This window comes from Scomber japonicus, chromosome 4, assembly GCF_027409825.1.
Source record: "Scomber japonicus isolate fScoJap1 chromosome 4, fScoJap1.pri, whole genome shotgun sequence".
Classification (NCBI taxonomy): domain Eukaryota; kingdom Metazoa; phylum Chordata; class Actinopteri; order Scombriformes; family Scombridae; genus Scomber; species Scomber japonicus.
The window spans coordinates 23,914,943-23,936,571 of record NC_070581.1 but is presented as its reverse complement, the minus strand read 5'-3'; the positions used below and the strand labels follow the sequence as shown (position 1 = coordinate 23,936,571).

General features: G+C 39.0%; 2 protein-coding genes and 2 non-coding genes across 4 annotated transcripts; all 4 read left to right on the top strand.

Moving 5' to 3' along the window:
• The first annotated feature begins 1,024 nt into the window (after positions 1–1,024).
• Positions 1,025–9,690, top strand: naca (nascent polypeptide associated complex subunit alpha). The gene is made up of 8 exons (XM_053317114.1): positions 1,025–1,078; positions 2,655–2,729; positions 8,024–8,109; positions 8,402–8,479; positions 8,589–8,735; positions 8,951–9,079; positions 9,189–9,311; positions 9,574–9,690. Exons 2-8 carry the CDS (start codon positions 2,660–2,662, stop codon positions 9,586–9,588), a joined length of 648 nt encoding a protein of 215 aa, XP_053173089.1. The 5' UTR covers positions 1,025–1,078; positions 2,655–2,659; the 3' UTR covers positions 9,589–9,690.
• Positions 8,227–8,300, top strand: LOC128358154 (small nucleolar RNA SNORD59). Its single transcript, XR_008321363.1, has one exon. It is a non-coding gene; the product is annotated as a small nucleolar RNA SNORD59 (small nucleolar RNA).
• On the top strand, positions 9,420–9,493 carry LOC128358153 (small nucleolar RNA SNORD59). Its single transcript, XR_008321362.1, has one exon. It is a non-coding gene; the product is annotated as a small nucleolar RNA SNORD59 (small nucleolar RNA).
• A 4,655-nt stretch (positions 9,691–14,345) lies between the features above and the next one.
• Positions 14,346–20,212, top strand: ptges3b (prostaglandin E synthase 3b (cytosolic)). Its single transcript, XM_053317115.1, has 8 exons — positions 14,346–14,476; positions 16,402–16,515; positions 17,340–17,409; positions 17,501–17,599; positions 17,924–18,013; positions 18,813–18,869; positions 18,998–19,025; positions 19,152–20,212. Coding segments are annotated over exons 1-8 (480 nt in total). The 5' UTR covers positions 14,346–14,474; the 3' UTR covers positions 19,172–20,212.
• Positions 20,213–21,629: the final 1,417 nt, after the last annotated feature.

The following is a 21,629-nucleotide window of genomic DNA, read 5'->3' as shown; positions in this document are numbered from 1 at the left end:
AATATTTAGAAGTCATTTATTCATGTAAGAGCTTTAACTACCAAAGTGCATTTTGCTGACAGTGTGTACTCCTTGTTGACTAATACATTTTAATATGGTGAATATGATAATAGCATTTTAGCATTGTCATTGTGAGCCTGTTAGTATGCTTTAGCATTTAGCTTAAGCACTGCCATGACTATTGTGGCTAGACTCATGAAATAAGCCAAATGTAAAAGTACAAGGGCACTGAGATTCAAAACACAACGGCAATTTTGAAATGCGATTGTGTTCCCCTCAAATGTTGTGTTTTGTGAAATATTTTCATGTTTTCAGGGTTGGGAAGGTTACTTTGGAGATGTAATAGGTTACAGATGACTAGTTACCCTATTTCAAATGTAATAAGTACTGTAGCTATTTTACTAATTCAATTAAAGTAATGTAACTTATTACATGTGATTACTTTTCTAAATGTTTTGAATGTGTTCAGCTTTTAGGGTAAGTGTACCCATTAAGCCCAACAAAATTTAAGTCTTGGTGCTTTTCATGGATACTGACATGATGTAAGGGAGATCATTTCTTATAAAGCAATATCTCTCATTTGAAAATGCATTAAGTAGTTCAGGTAGATTTTGGAATATAAAATAAAGATATTTTATGAAAATGGACAAAAGTCTGGCATGGGCTTAATTTGTACCTTGCCACCATGTAAGCCCACATCATGATTTATTTACAAAATATTAAAAGTATATTATTTTCAAATAATTAAAAACGGCAATATATGTATTTAGTAACATGTTAAATATAGGAAAACCCCTCCTGAACAACATCTTAAAGGTCTGGTTTCAAACATAACCCATTTTGTAACCATCAACATAAGTAACTTTAATCAAATTACACATTTTTTCCATAGACTGTATAAAAGAAAGATTTTTTTCTCAGTAACTGCAACGGATTCATAGAACGGATTACGTAAAAATGTGTTACTGGCCCTTTAAGTAACCCGGAAGAATAAGCCTCGGCTCTAACCGGATATTACCGCGAGCCTCCGGTCAGAAGTTCTCTCTCACAGCCATCTTGGATATAACGTCCCAAGTCGGTGAGTGTCTCCGCTGAAAATCCAACATCATCCAGCCATTTTTCACTTAATACCGTCCGTAGCATCAGGGTTAAACGTTAAATTAAAGTGCGGTCATCACGCTGGTGCTGTTATTATTCCCGTTTCTGTCCTCCGTGTGGTGATATTAGTGCCGTAGTACCACCGATTACCGGTTCAAAATGGGCGAACATCATGACTACCAGTTTCTCAGCAGCCCGTCAGGGCCGCAGTGGAGCTGTGTGACAACCGGCCGGTCGCTTTGAATAATTCAAAGTGTGGGGAAATTGATGTTAGGTTTTGGTTATTTATCGGTAGCTTCACTCCGTGCTGGAGCTGACAGATCTGAACATCAGGTCGGTGACACAGACTGCTGGAGCTTAGAAGCTAAAGCGTGGGCTCCCTAACCTGCTCCTCTATGACAACTGCGAGTCTGTGTCAGAAACTACTAAGTCTGTGTTATTGAGCCATAGAAGATAGTCTAAAATACTACATAGTGTTGGCTTTACAACACACACGTTTGTATCTACAGGCCTTTCAATAATAATAATAAAAAGTCTTAACAGCATTGAAATATGAGGGGTCTTTAACAGAGGCTTTTTAAATGAGTCATGGGGGGTTGGGGGGGTTAAAAACATGTATTTTCATTATTTCATCCATTAGTAGCACATTGACAGAATATGTGACTGTTTTGGGCATGGGTCTCATACACTTTGTCAAGCAATTTCTAAAAAATGTGGGATCCTGGGATAAAGTTTAAGAAAAATAGGGGGTACGCTCTCTTACTTGTGTCAGTTTAGGGGTCAGTGAAATGAAAAAGCATGTGAACCACTGCCCTATATATGTTCAAAGTAGGACTTCTGTTTTTTTAATGGTGTATTTTTACATTTACACTGCTGATATTACTCAACGACAGTAGCTTAATACTCTCATAGCTGTTCTAACTCGATACCTTGGCTTTAACACTCTTATAATACAGAATGCTATTGAGAAAAAGTTGTTGAATTGGACAATATGTATAACAGGCAGGATTTGAAGATGCCTTACACTACCACAGTAGAAGAAAATACAGGATTGGAGCCCAAGACTTAACTTTAAGTAGTTTGTGTTTGATGCTGTTCAAGGGTTGTTACGTCAGTTCAAGAAATGTGTTTCAACATGTCTTAAATATCCCATCTAAAGGTCTTGAATTTTTTTTTTTCTCCTGAGGTAGAGAGTGACATCAGTTAAAATTAGTATGTGTTTGCTGGCTGCAGGATGCTGTTAAATCTGTTTTAGTGTGCACCAGACTTGCAGGAAACACCATTAATTAAAACTTAAACTGATCATGTTAGTTTATAGATTATATTATTAGGAGTCATCATCGTTATATACAGTAGCTGGTAAAAGGGCTGGCAGAAACTTGATATAAATGTCAATAAATTAATGTACTTAATGAATAGTTGTAGGTCTTTATTGTTCCTGCAGTTTTTCCCTCATTAGCTGGCATGACAGTGATTAATAGATTACATTTTATTTTATGTGGTAATGAAGTGTTTTATATATAAATTGAACTAATTCATACATTTTTTCTCACCAGCAACCATGCCTGGCGAAGCCACAGAAACGGTCCCAGTTACTGAGCAGGAGATGCAGCAGCCTCAAGTGGAGACTGGTTCGTATATATTTAACTTGACTTGCATGTGATGCTGCATATTGACTGATATTAGAGACTGACTAATGGGGTCCTGGAACTCAAAAAAAACCGGTATTGTTTAATAAATGGCTGTCTGTGGAGTAAAGGATCAGTGTAAGATGATTATTTAAGTTCGGGGGAGTTGACTCAGCTGGCTGGACACTGAGTTGATGTAACAGGTGACGGATATATATTTGACCCTCAGCAACCAGGTGTTTAGACAATTGTGACAGTTGTTTTCTCACTGAGGGATCTGCAGTGGGGGAGGGATATAGCTTTACTTTAAAAGAGTAATCCAGGACCCCTTTTTTTATTTTATTTTTTTTATTTACACAAACTCACAATGGTGTGTGGTGACTTGCACTTAAAACTGGATTTAGCACACAATGCATGGTGGTGAGTGTGGTTTCCCTGTGCACAACAAATGCCTTGTAAACCCACTTTGTGTAGTTATAGTGGTAACATTGTTAGCAATGGCACAGATCTTTTGCGTTACATATTTATATTAACCTCCACCTGTAAAACCTTTTTATCATGTCTTTATTTTGAGTCATTTTTCTTGGTTGTAAAATGTGTTCAGAATTCAGTGAACACATATTGCGTGTACATAAGTACTAACTCTTGGGTGTAATTGTCTTGTCCAGTAAGTACCAGCGTTTCCCATTAGAAATGGTCCGTCTATGGGTGGAGATGCATGGTGGGTGTGGCGCTGAACACAAACGGACTCATTGCAGCTATCAGTCAGTTGGAGCTATCCCTCTACAACCAAATGTAAAAATACAGAGGGTTCAGAGACATGCGCTGCACATGGACCATGACTCGCTGACATTAAACTACTGCGAGTTTGCTTTGAAACAGTTTCCCAACATTTGTGTCTGTGCAGCACAGAGGTTACTTTTCAAAGGAAGTTATGAATAATTTTGAACCGACTCATTTAACTCACAAAGGGAGTTTTGAGTGAGTAATCTTTTTAAATAAGGTAAGGATTAAGGATAAAAAGCTCCATAAGCTACCCTTCTTAATTTTCCTTAAACATTTAGCCCTTAGTTTTAACTGTGAATTCTCATAGTCGAATTTGAGACCTGAATTTTAACTTTATGATGGCTCAACCAACAGTTTGTTGCAGTCCAGTTTGTTTTGTATTAAAAAAGGTTACTTTGGGACTGTTAATAGATTTATAACTTGTTGTCATGTATGGGATATTTTGGATGCTAAGCGGTCTTCCGGTGGTTATCTCTTTCGTTTGGACACTGCATGGAGTTTGGGACATTGGGCACTTTTTTTTCTTTTGGAGTGCACCCAACACGCACCACACCCTTACGCTGGCAAATCAAGAGCCAGTTCCACATCACTGAACCTTTTCCACAAACTCATCGTTTCTATTCACGTTTGGAGCACAGTCCTTTTTCACCAGTTGCATCAGGTTGAGCTTGCTCCCTAACTACTGTGATGGCCCTTCCCCCTGTTACTCTTGCTCTTCCTTCATTAGCTGCAGGAGTATTGAGTTCTCCTGCTCCTCCTGAGATGGCTGTTCCTTCAGTACACAAGGAAATCCCATTGGAGAATCCTCCAGAAACTTCTGTTCCTGCTGAAGTGATAGGCTCCCCTGAAGAAGTTAGCGTTCAGGCTTCTGCCGATCAACCAAACGGTGTACCTGCAACTCAAGACGCGTCTGAGAAAACAGAAGAGATTTTGTCAGAGGCAACGCCTGTTTCACTGCAAGGGGCGACTGCTGACCCAGCAGAGGCTTCAGCTGATTTGCCAGTTCCTGAAGAGTCTGTGCCTTCTGCTGAGGCTCCCGTTTCTTCTTCAGAGCCGCACATTCAGGAAGAAGTAGCTCCCCCTGAAGAGGTTCAGGAAAAGGAAGAGTCAGCTGTTGCTGCTGAAGAGTCTGCCATCAAAGAGGTTACGCAGATATCTGCTGAAGTAGAGGCCTTTGGAGAAGAGCAGGCAGCAGTGGCAGAAAATATTCCCGATGAGCCAAAACCATCTGCCTCTGAAGAAATCAGTGTGAAAACTGAAGATGTGAAGACGAGCGAAGCACCGAAGTTGGCAGAAGAATGCCAGAAGGATCTCTGCCTGGACGCAGCTCCTGAAGTATCGCCTGGTGATGTGAACGTCGATTGTTCTACTCAAAATGAAAACCTAGACGACAAGGAACCTATTATACTTCTCTCCAAGGCTATTCAGTCAAAGGGGACTTCAAAATGTGAAGATCCACCTCTTTCCACCCGCCACCTGTCAGGTTGGTTTATCTTTTGTGAAAGGCAGGCTCTCTTACCATAACTTTTTGTCTGAATGTTTGGAAAGCACCTTGGTGATTACGTTAACTTGAACAAAGATGTTTTCCATACAGTGTTGTTAATCTTAGTCATTTTGCAAAATGAGAAAGTTGGTGAAATGGCTTCAGCCATTCTGTCTGTTTGTGTTGTCTGTCTGGGGGGGTGGGGGGTTGACTTTTCCTTTTTTAATGCTGCAATATTAAAAGTTAGAGTAAGAGTTATGATTTTCTATTAGGAAATGGACCTTTTAAATTAGTTTAATTTTATTTAATTTACATCATTTATATCCATTATAATACATACTCAACATATTTACGATACATTATTCAGTATACCACACCTACATTTCACTGCACATAAATCTTGTTCCGTTTGGCCAGGCGTTGGTCAGCTCTACTGAGGCACCAGTTGAGGTTCAGTAGGTGCATTGATGCGTTGCATAGCCCGGTGCTGTGCCATATTTCATTGAGATGTGGTGACGGACATTGCAAATACGCATTTTGTTTCTTTCTTGCATCCTGACTAAATATAAAATGCAGTTTTCCATGTGGAAGTTGGTAGTATGTCCCGTGCATTTTGAGTGGCAGTTTGCATCAAACTAAAGTTCAGCAGGTGTGTCCTTTTTCCTAACCCTAAGAAAGATGATTGCGTCTTGGTTTGATCCTTTAACCCGCATGAGCAAGACCACTTTCCCTTCAAAAATGTTTTAAAAAATCTTTTTCTATTCAGCTACACCTCCTGCCCCAGCTCAGGCAGCTTCTGGCTCTGCTAAGCCCAAAGGCAAAGATGCCAAAAGTGCCCCAAAGGCTGTACCTGGCAGAAGGAAACGCTCTTCAATGTCTGCCTCTTCCGCCTCTCCCACCTCACCAAAATCTACTCCTTCCTCAACCCCTCGGTCACCCGTGCAATCTCCCCTTGCTACCTCACCTGCTAGTCAGGGTAACCGCTCTGCCCCAAAAGTTGTCAAGGCAGGCAAACAAGGAAAGGGTAAGAAAGGAGAGGCATTTGTGCCTGTTCCTGCCCCTGTGGAGAGCCAGGTCACAGGAGCAAGTGAAAAACCAGTAGAGGCGGTCCCCATGAAAACAGTAGTTGAAGCTACACCCGCCCCAGTCGAGCCCAAAAAATCAGCACCAGCCCCAGCGGCTTTTAAAGTAACCTCAAAGCCTGCTGTAGCTGCCCCAGTTTCATTTTCAGATACTATTGCTTCTAGCCCTCCCAAATCAGCTGAAGTTAAGTCACCTACATCAAAAGCTGCTCCTGTTACTGCAGCAGCTGATGAGGAACTCCCTCCTCTTATCCCACCTGAGAAGCCTGTTAAAATGCCAGTGTTTGTACCCCCTGTAGAGGTTGCAAAACCTGTTGAGGCCAAACCTGCACCTGTTAAGGCCCCAAAACCTGCTCCAGTTGAGGCTCCTAAACCAGTTGTTGAGGCCCCTAAACCAGCTGCAGAGGCTAAACCTGCACCTGTTAAGGTTGCTAAGCCAGTTGAGGCTAAACCTGCACCTGTTGAGGCCCCTAAACCAGTTGCTGAGGCCAAACCTGCACCTGTTAAGGTTGCTAAGCCAGTTGAGGCTAAACCTGCACCTGTTGAGGTTGCTAAGCCAGTTGAGGCTAAACCTGCACCTGTTGAGGTTGCTAAGCCAGTTGAGGCTAAACCTGCACCTGTTGAGGTTGCTAAGCCAGTTGAGGCTAAACCTGCACCTGTTGAGGTTGCTAAGCCAGTTGAGGCCAAACCTGCACCTGTTGAGGTTGCTAAGCCAGTTGAGGCCAAACCTGCACCTGTTGAGGCCCCTAAACCAGTTGCTGAGGCCAAACCTGCACCTGTTGAGGCCCCTAAACCAGTTGCTGAGGCCAAACCTGCACCTGTTAAGGTTGCTAAGCCAGTTGAGGCTAAGCCAGTTGAGGCTAAACCTGCACCTGTTGAGGCCCCTAAACCAGTTGCTGAGGCCAAACCTGCACCTGTTAAGGTTGCTAAGCCAGTTGAGGCTAAGCCAGTTGAGGCCAAACCTGCACCTGTTGAGGCTCCTAAACCAGTTGAGGCCAAACCTGCACCTGTTGAGGCTCCTAAACCAGTTGAGGCTCCTAAACCAGTTGAGGCCAAACCAGCTCCTGTTGAGGCTCCTAAACCAGTTGAGGCCAAACCAGCTCCTGTTGAGGCTCCTAAACCAGTTGAGGCCAAACCTGCACCTGTTGAGGCTCCTAAACCAGTGGCTGAGGCCAAACCTACCCCTGTTGAGCCTGCCGTTGCTGACCCAGCTCCCCGTAAACTCACATTTGCTGAGGCAGTTGCAAAACCTGCCGCTGATAAACCTGAGGTTGAGGTAACTCATTCTGTCTCATCACCCAAACCTGCCCCCACTCCCGCTAAAACCCCAGCGAAGGTGGAGCCTGTGATCAAGAATGACAAGGGTATTTTCTTCTTTCTTTCCTCCTGTGTGCTGTTTTTTCCCCACTATCGCTGCGTTTTCGGTACTGCTCATGCTTAGATATGCCATTCTCTTTAAAAAGCAAAAATTGTGTAAGTAAGTATGCTCTAGCTTTGATTTAAAGTTTTAACTGCTTACTAACAGATGCTCCTAGTCGCTGGAATGGATGCACCTGTTATTGGATACAGTATATGTCCAATAGGTTTTTTTGTTTTTTATTAATTTCATTAGTGAAGATTTGAAATGTCAGTCTGGTTAATGTTGTATTGGATAGGAGGGTGTCAAGTTTTCAATACTTGGACTGCAAAGTCATTTGGATTTGAGGTTCAAAATTTAATCAAAGTGACTCAGCAGCATCAGGGTCATTATTATTGCAGTCTTTGTTGTTGGGGTGGGTATAGTTCATGTTCGGTAATCACAAATGTGTACTGCATTGTTAACTGTTATTGACCAACCTGTTTTGATTTCCCCAGGATTAATGCATCTTTTTTTCCAGCTTGAGAACATATATAAACAGGTTGGGGTGACGTGACTAACTTTTGGTTTCTATTGGTGCTTTCTATAGGATCAGGCACTGAGTCCGACAGTGACGACTCAGTCCCTGAGCTGGAGGAACAGGACTCTGCCCAGACACAGACACAGCAAGCTCAGGTGAGAGTTCACACTTATCTGAAATATTGTATTTACTGGGACGGACACAGAAAAGATCACTACAACATCTGCTGCTAGTGTCAAACATTTTGAGCAGATGTTTTTTGGTCTTTTGACTCTTCAGTGATGATTTACACAGTGACTTTCGTTCTTCTGAGCCTACTGAAGCCACCCTTTCTGTCCTGAGAAGAGAAACTGTCAAAAAGAATGACTACCATTAAAGTTCATATTCAAACATAATTTACATGTGCTTATTGACATTGAATTTGGATGAATATTCTGTCTCCTGTAGCTTGCAGCAGCTGCTGAAATAGACGAAGAGCCTGTCAGCAAAGCCAAACAGAGCCGCAGTGAAAAGAAGGCACGAAAGGTAATGAGCTTGTTTCAATTTCAATTCTTTGTTCTTATGTGAATTGTGCTTTTTCTGCCATTTTTCTCATTAAACCACATTTATAAAATATGACTTGTATTTCTTACAGGCTATGTCAAAGCTTGGTCTCAGGCAGGTAACAGGGGTCACCAGAGTCACCATTCGTAAGTCAAAGAACATCTTGTTCGTCATTACCAAACCAGACGTCTACAAGAGCCCCGCATCAGACACATACATCGTCTTCGGTGAAGCTAAGGTAAGGACACAGTAATGACAGTAGTCTTAAAGGCTCAGAAGCCTAATGAAAGGACCGTGCTGGTTCTATTGTCTTGTCTGAGCTGCAAAACAGACTCATTGAGAGATTCAGGTCATTGTATGTTTTTTTTTATTGATGGTCAAAATGGTACATGTCTTTAGCTAAATGTTATTGCCAAATGATGTATTGATTTTGATTTACTCTCTGCACCCTAGATCGAAGATCTGTCCCAGCAAGCCCAGCTGGCAGCTGCAGAGAAATTCAAGGTACAGGGAGAAGCTGTATCAAACATCCAGGAAAACACACAGACGCCAACAGTACAGGAGGAGAGCGAAGAAGAAGAGGTAAGAATTTTTTTTTTTTTTTATATATATTCAGGTTGAAATGGGGCTGAAACAATGTACTTTGTTTTAAAATATGATACCTAACAAATTCCTCCTCCTATTTTTATAGGTTGATGAGACCGGAGTTGAGGTTAAGGACATTGAACTCGTCATGTCACAAGCCAACGTGTCGCGGGCGAAGGCTGTACGCGCCCTGAAAAACAACAACAACGACATTGTCAATGCTATTATGGTGAGATATAAAAAAAAACTTTTCCAGTGGTAATAAAGTGGTTTGGAGTCTTTATTCAGTCGGCCATTTTAAATGGTTTGATCAAATCTGTGAATGTGTATTGAAAACTCTTCAGTGATGATTGATACAGTGACTTTCGTTCTTCTGAGTATACTGAAGCCAACATTTCTGTCCTGAGAAGAGAAAAACTCTTCAACTTGTGGGTAAAAAAATATCTTGAGACAAAAGCTAACAAACGTGTTTTTTTCCGTTCCCTTTGCAGGAGTTGACGATGTAAGCAGACCTTGGCAACGAAGAGTCGATGAGGTTGCTGATTTAAAGCTCGTTTATACAATTTATACCCAGGATGGAAATAAAGTTGTGGCTTGATGAAATGAAATTTTGTTGTTTGTATTCTATTGGGAAATATGGAGTTTTTTTCATTGTGATGTGGTTGTAAGGGCTCATGAAGGTGTTTATTTATAATATATCTTATCATAATTATTTGCCCATATAATCCTATTTAGGGTCACAGGGTGACAGACACCTGTACAGACAGTCTCCTCATGTCAAGTATTGACAGAAGTATATTAGTAGTATTAAGACCAAACCTGAGTTTTGAGTCTGTGACCTTTATGATATGAGGTGATGGTGCTCACCAATGAGCCACTGCATTGTAGCAGTCAAAATATATGAATTTGAAGTAAACACTTCATTTTGTGTGGGTGATACAGATGGAAATTTGTGGCCTAACTCATTTTAACATGCCTGTCACACCAGGGCAGAGGTCAATAGGCATATCTTATTAGCATTGATTAGTAGCAGTGAAATTGGAAATATGAATGCTGGCTTGAAAGATTGCAAGTCGCACCTCAATTCTCACGCTCTGGAAAGTCACAATGAACATCGTAGTTTATCTGTCTTAGAGCAAGCTGGAATGTAATCACTTTGCCTGCCTTTATATCTGCCATAGTTTCAACAAAGAGCCAGCTCGTTGATCCAGTGTGAAGATGGCTGCCTGCCTGTCTCCATTTTGTCATGACTCAATAAATTCCAGTGCAAAAAGGCTTAATTTCCTCACCAGGAGAAATAAGTGCTGAGTGTGGATAGCCTTTATGACAATTAGCTGCAGTACTCCAAAGCTTCATACTTGGATTAGAATGATCTAATTCTCTCTTTGAAACAAATGTCCTTGAGCTTTACAGCAGAAACTAAGATATCCTGACATTTTATCCCTAATATGAGTTGAACTCCATAAAGGCTAGATACTACACTTCCCATAATGCAACTTGGGAGGAACTTTCCATTAGACCCTCCCTTTTTGATAAACGCACTTGTCTTTCAAACTTGCTGGTGGAAAGGCTTTGTTAAAAAATGTACATTCACAAAGCCCAGGCTGAGAAACCTGCTAGAGGTCCCTTCAGTTATTTCCTCAGATTTGACAAAGCTCTTTTCAGAATTACAGAATAATCATTTTACATATAACTTTTAAAGATACTTGATTGCATCTGCACACTCATCCTTCTGTAATAGATCTTATACACAGGGATGTTGCATATGTCTGGTCAGGACAGACAGCCGTGTATCTTCATGATTCCTTTAAACACCGGTATATGGCCTTTGGTGACTTCATTAAATTCCTCCATGGCTCCACCCAACTTCAACCCAATTAGAAATCTTGAAAATAAATACCTGTGTGGGTGTGCAGGGAGCTCAGACTTTTTCTTTTGAGATGATAAAGGTGAGTAAGCTTGGATTCATTTTAGAGATTTACAGGCTACAGCTGGACCATATCGGCACAGGTGGAAGTCCAAAAACAACTTAATTTTTATTAAGTAGACTAAGGTAAATAATTGTATGTTCAAACCTGTTTTTAAATACACGAAACATGAAGCGCACATTATATTATAAAGAGTAATATGGACCATAAAAATGTGAAGGTCCACAGTTAAGAGACTGAGAAGGGAGGGCATAATGAACATAAATCTAGACAAAAGACATGAAAAATGACAGTGAAAAAGATAAAAACAGTTGGGAATGTGTATAAAATTTGGCTGGGTAGGCATGAAATAAAAATTTGTACAGTTAAAAAATGAAAAAATTGAAGCAAAAGTAACAAATGAAGAGTAGAAACAGATTGGTAAAAAAAAACTGAACTAAAAATAAATTCTTTCTTTTGGTGAGAATTTGCATTTAAATGAAATACGAGGTGTTTCTTAACCTCAGGGGATGTTTCCAAATGTAAACTCCCAGTGCAGGAGGAAATGTGGTGAAATTAGGGCAAACAATAAACATGTTTTTTTTGTTGAAGTTCACGATTAAAAAAATAATTGTATTTAAAAGCCAGGAATAGTGTGAAGATAAGGATATACAAATGATTTATTGAGAATCAGCACTGAGGCAAACACACTACACTAACATACTTAACAGGTACAATTTATGGGGAAAATTACTGGAAACAAAAATGGTGACATACACTTATAATTGTGCATAAAGAAAACGTTTATGTGTCAGCGTGTCCACTTTTTACTGTATCTACCGTGTCTAGCTATACATTCCTGTTCTATGTCTACATAAATGATTTACCTGTATTTCCTTATATGTATATTAGAATAAATGCATGTGATAGAAGAGGCAGAACATAAAGTATTAAAAGAAAAGCAGACACAATTGAGTCATTTGAAGGGCACACAATCACCAAAGATAAAAAGAGGGAGGCAGGATTTGAGGTGCCTGTGTCATTTATGTAACTAGTCAATGAAATTAGATGACTAAAATGTGCACTTTAGCATTGAAAACTACATTTATTTGTGTTGCTACTGCTCCCAAGAGACAACATTAGAAAGTAGATTAAACTTTCAACAAATAGGATTACAGCCTTAAATATGCATCTGGATTACTGTCATCTTTTTTTTGGGTCTGTATTCTTTTGTGTAATGATGCAAAACATGTTTTCCTGCTTGTCTGTAACACTCTTGGTAAAGGTTGCAATATTTTAAAGAATATGTTCACAATTTTTCAAATCAGGTGTCCATATGAAAACTGTAATCATTCTTACTGTTTTAGTTTAATCACTAAATACGGGCAGATTTTTACCTATTTCCCTTTATACTTTCAATACTATTTGACTTATTCATTACATAAAGTTGGGTGGCTCCTGAGTCTAAGGTTTTCATTATGGATAATGATGTTTATGCATTGTTACAAGTATATGATGATAAATGTGAAACTTGAAAACTCCTGTAGGCCTACATACCTACATGGCTCTTAAAAGATTAGCATTTATATGTGCTTTCTATTTAAGTGCTGGGGGCCAAACTCATAATGTGTAAAAATGCATTTAAACATTTATCTGAAGCTTATATAGGGCTTAAGCGGTCTGACTTAGTCATATTAAGTGGATATCTGCTACATTTACTGTCTTTTTAGCTGTAGTCTAATTCCCTCTTGTGTGTGTGTGTGTTTCCTCGGACAGCGTTTCCCTGTTGAGCTGCAGTGGAAGAACAGTAACAAAAAAAGGGACCTTGGCATTAAATAGACTGTTACGTTGAACGATATCTACTTGATTTGACTCATTTGGAAATTCAACGTCTCATATCAGATTCAGATAAACCTTTAAATACATTTTTGCACAGAGGGAGGTCTGTGGATTTCCCGCCGTCATTTACATTACAAATGAATTATGAAGGGATCTTGTGATGATCAGTATGAACAGCAGGAGTAGTTGTAGTGAGGTTTCTCTTAATAGGTAGATTCTTGATGTGTTGATGAAGAAGGAAACCACCGCTGACACATCTCAATTGTAACTTTGAAAGGTTTTATTACAAAGGAGAACAATGTCAAACATCCAATCTTGAGAGAGTCCTGGTCCAATCTGAAGCTCTCTCTCTTTCCTCAAGTCTTCCAGCACTATATATACAGTCCCTAAAATTTCCACCTTCTAAACAAATGTCCAATCTGGAAAAACAGTCCTGACCCCTCATTTATGACTTGTTTTAACAAATGGTCAGTCCAAGGAAATAGCCTTTGTCTTGTCCTTTATGGCTAGCTGTAAACTTTTACTTAAGTAAACGTCTGTTCAAGTGATACAGAATTTCTAGGGTGTCATATATTATCACAGAACCGATGACCAAGCAGAACAGATACTACAGTAGCAAGAAAAAACAATTTCAGTGTTTATTTGGGCACCTGAATGTTGTTTTAAGACATAGTTACAGTGCTATAAAATACATCTTTATGCTAAATAATGTACAGGTACAGTTATGTGCATTTTCTTTTAATCCCCACAGATTCATCTATAAACTGTTCACTTATGGATAAGGATATTAGAGGCTGGGTGGGGACCACAGCAGATCACATTAAATGAATAGTAGTCGGGGTTGGGGAATAACTAGTTACATGTGATGGCGTTACATAATTTAATTACAAAAATTACTGAGTCAGTTACTGAGAAAAAATGTGTAATTAAATTAAAGTTACTTACGAAAATGTTGATTACAAAGGGGGTTACATCTTAAGTCAGACCTTTCATATTTTGCTCAGGAGGGTTTTTTCCTCATTTTTTAAATATTTAACATGTTACTGAATACATATATTGCAGTGTTTGATCCTTTGAAGACAATATTTTTTTTAATATTTTGTAAATAAATCATAACATGGGGCTTAAATGGTGACACAGTACCAATTAAACCCAGGCCAGACTTTTGACTTTTGTAACAGAATATCTTTATTTTATATTCCAAAATCTACATGAACTAATGAATACATTTCAAATGAGTGATAAATCTTACTTTATAAATAACTTTATAAATCATGTTAGTATCCATGAAAAAAAACTGAACCTAGATTTTGGTGGGTAATGAAATGCAATAAGTAGTAATTAAACCAGTTAAATAGGGTAACTAGTAATCTATTACTCTTCCAAAGTAACCTTCCCAGTCCTGATAGCAGTCACTGCCTCCCACAGCTGTGACTGAAAGCTCTAGAAACGTCTCTTACGCTCTACTGCGTCAGAACTGCCATCCTCGTCCTCACGTACGTAAGAAGATCCGGCGTACAGTCCACAGGCTAGAGGCTTTTTTGCATTGCTTGTGTGGGCAGCGTTTCCTTCTTTTTTTACAGGCATTTCTATTCTTTTCACCAGACTGTTTTATCTGTGAAAAAGAAGCTCACTTTCACGCCGACATGTAAGTTGTGGGGAGTGGGGAAAAACGGAGGGAAAAAGCGATAGTACGAGCTGAGTAGCTAGCTTAACTAACGGTAGCCGTCAGACAACATGCTTTGGCCAAGGCGGGAGGTTGGCCTTACCTCACTTAACTGTGAGCTAACGGTGACTCGCTCGCAACCTTAGCTGTAATTATCCAAACTGTGTGTTTAAAAAATAAATTTAAAAAAGCCCAAGGCACCATCAGAGTTATTTTAGCAGAACAGGTTTCAGCGCGTTAGCTACTTTTACTTAACGTGATTTCATGTGTCAGGTGCACCGCATGGCTTAAACTAGCACGGCTAGCAGAGTGGCTCATAGAAATACTCTCTACAAGGCTATCATTAGGTTAGCATCAGGTCTGTGCCAGCAACCGTGACTTCAGCGTTATACAGAAAATGTGGGAGCTGCAGTGATAATAGCAAATCTCTTTAATCGGTGGAGGATTTGTGGTGTAGTCGTGAAGGGAGGGAGCAACAGCGTTTTGTATTGGAAGCTAACGTAATGTCCATCCATTGCTTTGGCTGGTCTACGATCATTTCTAAGAGGATTTGAAAAGCTAAACGAGGGGCCATCACTTCGATGCGTGGTGGAGAAATGCGCTAATAATGTAAATATAGTGTGGAAATGATGGCTACAGCTGCTGCATAAAATTTATCTAAATCTAAAACGAAACAGTAGTTATTGATGAGTGGTAACCACTGATATGTATCTGTACTGGAGAGGGAGATGTAGATGACGAAGTGTGTATTGATGGAAGACCAATCACATATGATTTAATAAGGTTTAAAGGAAAGGTTCACAGTGTTTCATGTCTGTCTTGAACAACGCTGAAATAGGTTTCGATTCCTATAACCATTCCTTCTGTTCACACTAGTTATGATAAGTTTCTTTTATAATGCACTTACAATGTAAATGATGGGGGCCACAAGTCTATGCATAAATCCATTTGAAAGTTTATCAGAAGCAAATACGAAACTTCAGCCATCCATATTAGTCTAAATATCTTATAAAATAAGTCTTTTTAGTGCTATTCTTCCACTTGATGTGACTATTGCAGACTGCTAATCTTGTAAATGCTTTTTTTCCCACAAACTAACTGAATACAGTGGTCCTCATCACTGACTTGAAAATGCATTTGCAGGGGATCTTTTAGTACCCAGTATGAACAGGAGGAATGATCACAGTGAGGAAAACCTCTTTGATTGATTTAAAAAAAAAAAAAAAAAAAAGAAAAACGTTAAACCTATCCTTTATGGTTGCCAATGTGGGTGGAAAAGAGCATAAATTCTTCCTCATATCTTGTATTAACTCTATTACTGGGTATTACTAAGTGAATTATGCATCACTACTTATTTTATGCTGAGTTTGGTATATTAGTCATACCCAAAGACTTGATTATAACTTTGGCTTTACCAGGTTAAAAGCAGTACAATAATATTCATAATTTCTAGGAAACCTGAGGTGAACCCATGCAAAACATACTGAAATTTGACTTGTCACAGATGTTTTACTTTTGAGGCATCTTGATACAGGAGCACAGTGTAACTGGATGCTGTGTGGCAACCTGATACACAGGGTTTTTTTGCCCACCTGTTACCTGTGCTGGTGGTATCATGTATTTTTTATGAAAAATGTGGCTTTAATGATCTGTACTATGTACTTCTACAAAAACATTAGATAGAAGTGCTCCTTATTTCTGGATCAGATCCTGACATTGTGTAGAGCTCCAGCTAAAAGCACAGATCTTCGTGCTCTAAATGGGCATCGTGACTCATGACTGCAGCGTGTAGTGTCTAGAAAACCATTCACACTTTAAAAGCATTAAGGGTTGCTCTCTTTTTACGTGCTGTTTAGAGTAAGTATTATGAGGCCATTGATGTTTTGACGTCTTCTGTTTCTTTACAGGCATCCAGCAACTGCCAAGTGGTACGACAGGAGGGACTCTGTTTTTATAGAGTTCTGTGTGGCGGACAGCAAAGATGTTAAAATCAACTTTGATAAAATAAAACTCGGTTTCAGGTATGTTTGTCTCATGCTGGCTATTAAAACAAAACTATCAAGCTGTATTTTACTATCAATCTTCTGTTAAATGCATTGTTGTTGGGTCTCTTTTTGGTGACTGAAGTTTAGTGCAGACTACAAGACTTTCCTCCAACAAGACAAAAATCCTCATTCTTGCCCTCCTGCCTGTCACAATAGGCCCTCTAGTTCAAGCTTCTCTGAGACATGTCCTCACTGTGTCTTAAGTAGTCTCTGACACTACTACAATTTTGAATTTATTGTAGCCAAAAAACAAGATGTGCTTGAAATCGTAGCACCTTGGACGAATCTAAGATGGTAGAAGAGCAACATCCAATGAAAGAACGGGGAACAGGAGGCGGGAGGGAGGGAGACAGCAGACACATACATCCCAAAATAAAATAGCACAGCACATAACCATTAATTATTATGTCTTAACAGGCAGCATAAGACATAGGATGCTTCAAAGCAATGCAGCAAATGCTGAAACAAGATAACAAGTGTGCAGTTGTATGTGATATTGTGATCAAAAATAGTTGAATGTCAATTTCATCACAACACAAACAATCCTGTTTATTTTTAAATTCAGATGAAATATATTTCTTTAATTATCACGATTATTCGCTCCAGCTGTGTGTTTTTTTTACAAGTGGAATAAGCTTGTAATCAGTGCACCACATCTGGGATAAGTTGTACACACTCACAAACACTTCACATCAACACAACAACAGTTAAGGACCCAAAAAAAGAGTTCAGCACAATAGTTTTTGAAAGTCTTGTAGTCTGCATTTGTCTTAATGTTTTCTGTTTTTTTTCCTCTGCAGTTGTCTTGGTGGAACTGACAATGTCAAACACGAGAATGAAATAGACCTTTTTGAAGCCATTGACGAAAATGTAAGTATGATCATTGCTTTGTGTAGTTTCACAGATTGCACGAAATGTATCCTAAAATTAACAACACATGTATGTTTTCTCATAAACACAGGAATCCAAACATAAACGCACAGATCGCTCAGTGTTGTGCTATCTACGAAAAGCGCAGCCAGGGAAGGCGTGGCCGAGGCTAACAAAAGAGAAGGCTAAGGTAATTTACACACAAGCATACTGTTCTTAAATGTGAAGGACGGTGTGTGTCATTAAATTGGCTTGAAATGTTAACTGTTAATGCAGTACATTCAACTGGAAATAAAATGTCTGTCTGTCTCTCTCTCGCTTTCGCTCTCTCTCTCTCTCTCTCTCTCTCTCTCTCTCTCTCTCTCTCTCTCTCTCTCTCTCTCTCTCTCTCTCTCTCTCTCTCTCTCTCTCTCTCTCTCTCTCTCTCTCTCTCTCTCTCTCTCTCTCTCTCTCTCTCTCTCTCTCTCTCTCTCTCTCTCTCTCTCTCTCTCTCTCTCTCTCTCTCTCTCAACAGCTGAGTTGGCTCAGTGTGGACTTCAACAACTGGAAAGACTGGGAGGATGACTCAGATGAGGAAATGGGCAACTTCGATCAATTCTCAGATGTAAGTGCTGCTCACTGACTTGTACAGCTCAAATTTGTCTTTCCTTTAAAGAGGTAAATGTTTTGAATCATGAGGAGCTTTTCCCCAAATGATTACATCAGCTTTTATGCCATCATTAATTATACAAACATCCAAAAAACTCAACCATGGCATTTGCACCACGCCCAGAATGTAAGATTAAAAATGTGGATAAAGGAATATAACTGTTCAAAAAATGAGATGGTAGAATTTGCATACTTTTGTCCTCCTAGAGATGTCCCAATGCAGCTGTTCTATTAAAACATTCTTTATTTCAGTCACATGAAAGGGCCATACAGAGTCTCAGGTTGATGTTTATGCATGTTTTCAACAGAATATTGCACACTTGGCATAAAAAAATCCTCATTTGTATTCTAGTGAGGTAGAGTTTTCAGGTTAAAAAAGGAGCTCCCTGTTCCACACTTGGCCTGGAACCTTTTTTGCTTGTCATTCCCTTCTCTCTTTCTTTACTTTCATTTCCTGTGATCTCTCCACGAAAGAAAAACAGAGCACTGATATGTCGACCAACACCCCAAGTACAGATATTGTAATTGGTACTAGGAGACAAGAGTTATGCTTGCCGACTATCTAATCTTATTAAGTGAAAAAAAAATGCCCTGTCATTCCTTTCATCAGGAGTAATCACATTATTGATGTACAGTATGAACTAAGCTGAAACTGATACAGATGCAAAGGTTTTTCCGCCTTTCTCCCATTTGGAATGTCTGGGTTTATGAAGCATTTAAGGAAAGTAAATGACACTTTTGGTGTAATATTACAGATGATGAACAACATGGGAGGCGAGGATGACCTACCTGATCTAGATGGTGCAGATGATGTGAGTTTTTTTCACCCTTTTGTTTGCTTTCTAAGCATTTCTTTGGCTTGTATGCAATACTGAAAACTGATTATGGGGTTCAGGCTTACTAACATTTCCCTGATCTTTTACCCTTTTGTCTTTTTTAGGATGAGTCTGCAGATAGCGATGACGAGAGTAAGTATTAATGAGCCTATACAACAACTGCAATTACAACTCTATATGATGGCTACACCTTTTGATTTGTGGTGTTTGTATTGATGCAAGGTTTTAATGTTGTTTCCTGTTTGACTTCACTTTCAGAAATGCCAGATTTGGAGTAGAAAGACTGTAAGACTCTGGAAAGAAAATGGAAGAACAGAGGGCAAGAAGAATCAAAACAAATGTATATCTTGAAATCGAAGGCAGTGACAAACAACTGTACATATGAGTCAGTAGCCATATTTAAATCCATAGCCTCAGCTCCAAACTCTTGACCGATCAGTCCACTGAAGGTTGATATGCATGGTATTGTACAGAGCAGCTATCTCCACTTCCATTTGCTGTACTGCACCTTTTTGGGTATCGTTTTACTGTTAACTATTACAACTAAGCACACATTATTTGTTGGAAAAGCTGTATAGTTGTCCTCAACTGAGCAATACGTGTTAAGAGATTTACAACTTGTTTTCAAATAAATTGTGGTTTAAAAAAAAAAAGAGGCCCGCCCGTTCCCAATGTTGTGGTTTTAAGTTAGTCGACCAGTGTAGTTTCTCATGATTTTTAAGACGACACTAGCTGTGTACATCTGAAAATTAGATGCATTTACTGATTGGGTTCCTCTAAATGCCTTCCATGTGCCGTGAATTAGATATCCAGGAAAACCAGTCCTTGTTTCTGTAGCTTAACCTTCCAGCTTACATGTTTCCCTTTACTTATCGTTTAATGTTCGTGAAATTGGAGTATTCTGAAATCATTGCAGAAATATTTGCATCTTCCCACTGACCATCTACTCTGGTAATTTGAATGAATTCCACACGTTCGGTATCTTAACAGTTCCTCTCTCCATACCTGCCTAACATGCACACTCGTGTTAGACTGCAAATGCAAGACAACATGCTTTGCAGCTCATATAAAGAGGTTTGAAGCTCGGTTGGGCCTCAGCATCATGTGGTTCGTTGCTATCCTCCTGGTTCTTTCCATTTGTTCATCTAGAGTAGATCCTCCCTCGTTGGCGAGGGAGTGTCGGAAAGATATGGCGACATGTAATGACCAAATTATATTTGCACTGTCAATAAAATGTAAGGGGAGACAAGTAATGTTGAATTACAGTGGAAATTCTTTTTTTATTGTCTACATCTTTCTAATAAACTGTTTAAGAATCATTTTGAGTGAGTCGTTTTTTTCTCGACTGATTAATTTATATAAGTGTGCTTTTCTTCCAGAAGTAGAGGGTTGGGGGTGGTGGGTTTCAATCTCTTAAATATTATTGGGAATTAAACATTTTTTTGGATATAAGACATGATTTTGGGGAGTTGTAGGAGCAAGTTGGGCTTGTACCTGGATTCAGATGTGACACTAACAGCCCTGTATTAGGAACATCTGTGGAATATAATAATACAACAGTTCTGCTTTAAATTCTACTTTGATAATGTTTGTATTAGTTTTTGTTAATATTGTTAGAAAGTTGATAATTATACTTTGCTACTGAGGTTGTAGTAGTTGGTGATGGTGTACTGGAGTGCATTATATTGGAAAGTGTTCTCAATACTATGCACCTCTCATATCTTAATAGAGTGGACAAAACATTAGCAACACTTTAATTTTCCACAATTTAATGGTGAGTGTATGTACTAAGATTGATTTTAGTAAGCAGCTGTATTGTGTACATATTTGAGGACATCCTGAAATCACATATTTTATTTTTAGACTTACAAAGACCATTACATCAGTGTTGTGTTGTGGCCCTGTCAGCAGGGTTTTCAATTAAAACTTATTATTAATATAATTAAAATTAGGGTTAGGGTTTCAAGATTAGAGTGCATCACTTGATTGCATACTCAAAGAAACTTAACAGGATCTAATACTGGCCTTTTCATGTTTTTAAATAAACTTTGTTGTATTTAATAGAGGATATCTTACTTAAAGGACTGTGTTCCTACTTGAGTATGATTTCTTTGGTACAGCATATGTCAGCACTAGGACCCAGAAGCCTCCAGGCAGCTCCACCGAGAATGAAGACTTCCTCTTCAGGCCTGATTTCCTCTATGTCGTTTATGAGAAGGTTTCTGAAATATGTTAAACTAGTTTCCTGTTTTATTCTGAGGAACTTTAAGATAAAAGCATAGATTTTATTCTGCAGCTGAATGCGGATGCGTGGGTTGTATTACCACTGGATTGTTTAAATTTGCTTTACCAATAATCTAACCTGAACAATTTAAAGAAAAAGTTTTTGGGGCAAACAAAAGGTATTATAGTATTATAGTTGACTATGTTGATTAGCTGGAAACTCACATCAGTAAATGCCAAATGAACCACTTTGTTTTATTACTGTTTAGTGGTGGAAATGAGTAAATTTAACTCAAGCAGCCCATTTAAGTACATCTGAGGTGCTGTCAATTACTTCACATGAGTATGTCCTTTTTATACTACTTTTTACTTCTACTCCACTTCATTTCATATTCCACTTTTTGCTCCATTACAGTTATTTGACAACTATTATTGAGCATAATCAGTGGGAGAAAAAGTATTCAGATCCTTTACTTTAAAGTGGGTTAAAGTACCAGTACAGAACTGTAAAAA

Excerpts from the sequence above, each read along its gene's own strand:
- naca (XM_053317114.1), top strand. The coding sequence starts at position 2,660 with ATGCCTGGCGAAGCCACAGAAACGGTCCCAGTTACTGAGCAGGAGATG. Across the intron at positions 2,730-8,023 it reads GCAGCCTCAAGTGGAGACTG|GATCAGGCACTGAGTCCGAC; the intron begins GTTCGTATATAT and ends TGCTTTCTATAG. Across the intron at positions 8,736-8,950 it reads TCGTCTTCGGTGAAGCTAAG|ATCGAAGATCTGTCCCAGCA; the intron begins GTAAGGACACAG and ends TCTGCACCCTAG.
- ptges3b (XM_053317115.1), top strand. Across the intron at positions 16,516-17,339 it reads AAAATAAAACTCGGTTTCAG|TTGTCTTGGTGGAACTGACA; the intron begins GTATGTTTGTCT and ends TTTCCTCTGCAG. Across the intron at positions 19,026-19,151 it reads TGCAGATAGCGATGACGAGA|AAATGCCAGATTTGGAGTAG; the intron begins GTAAGTATTAAT and ends CTTCACTTTCAG.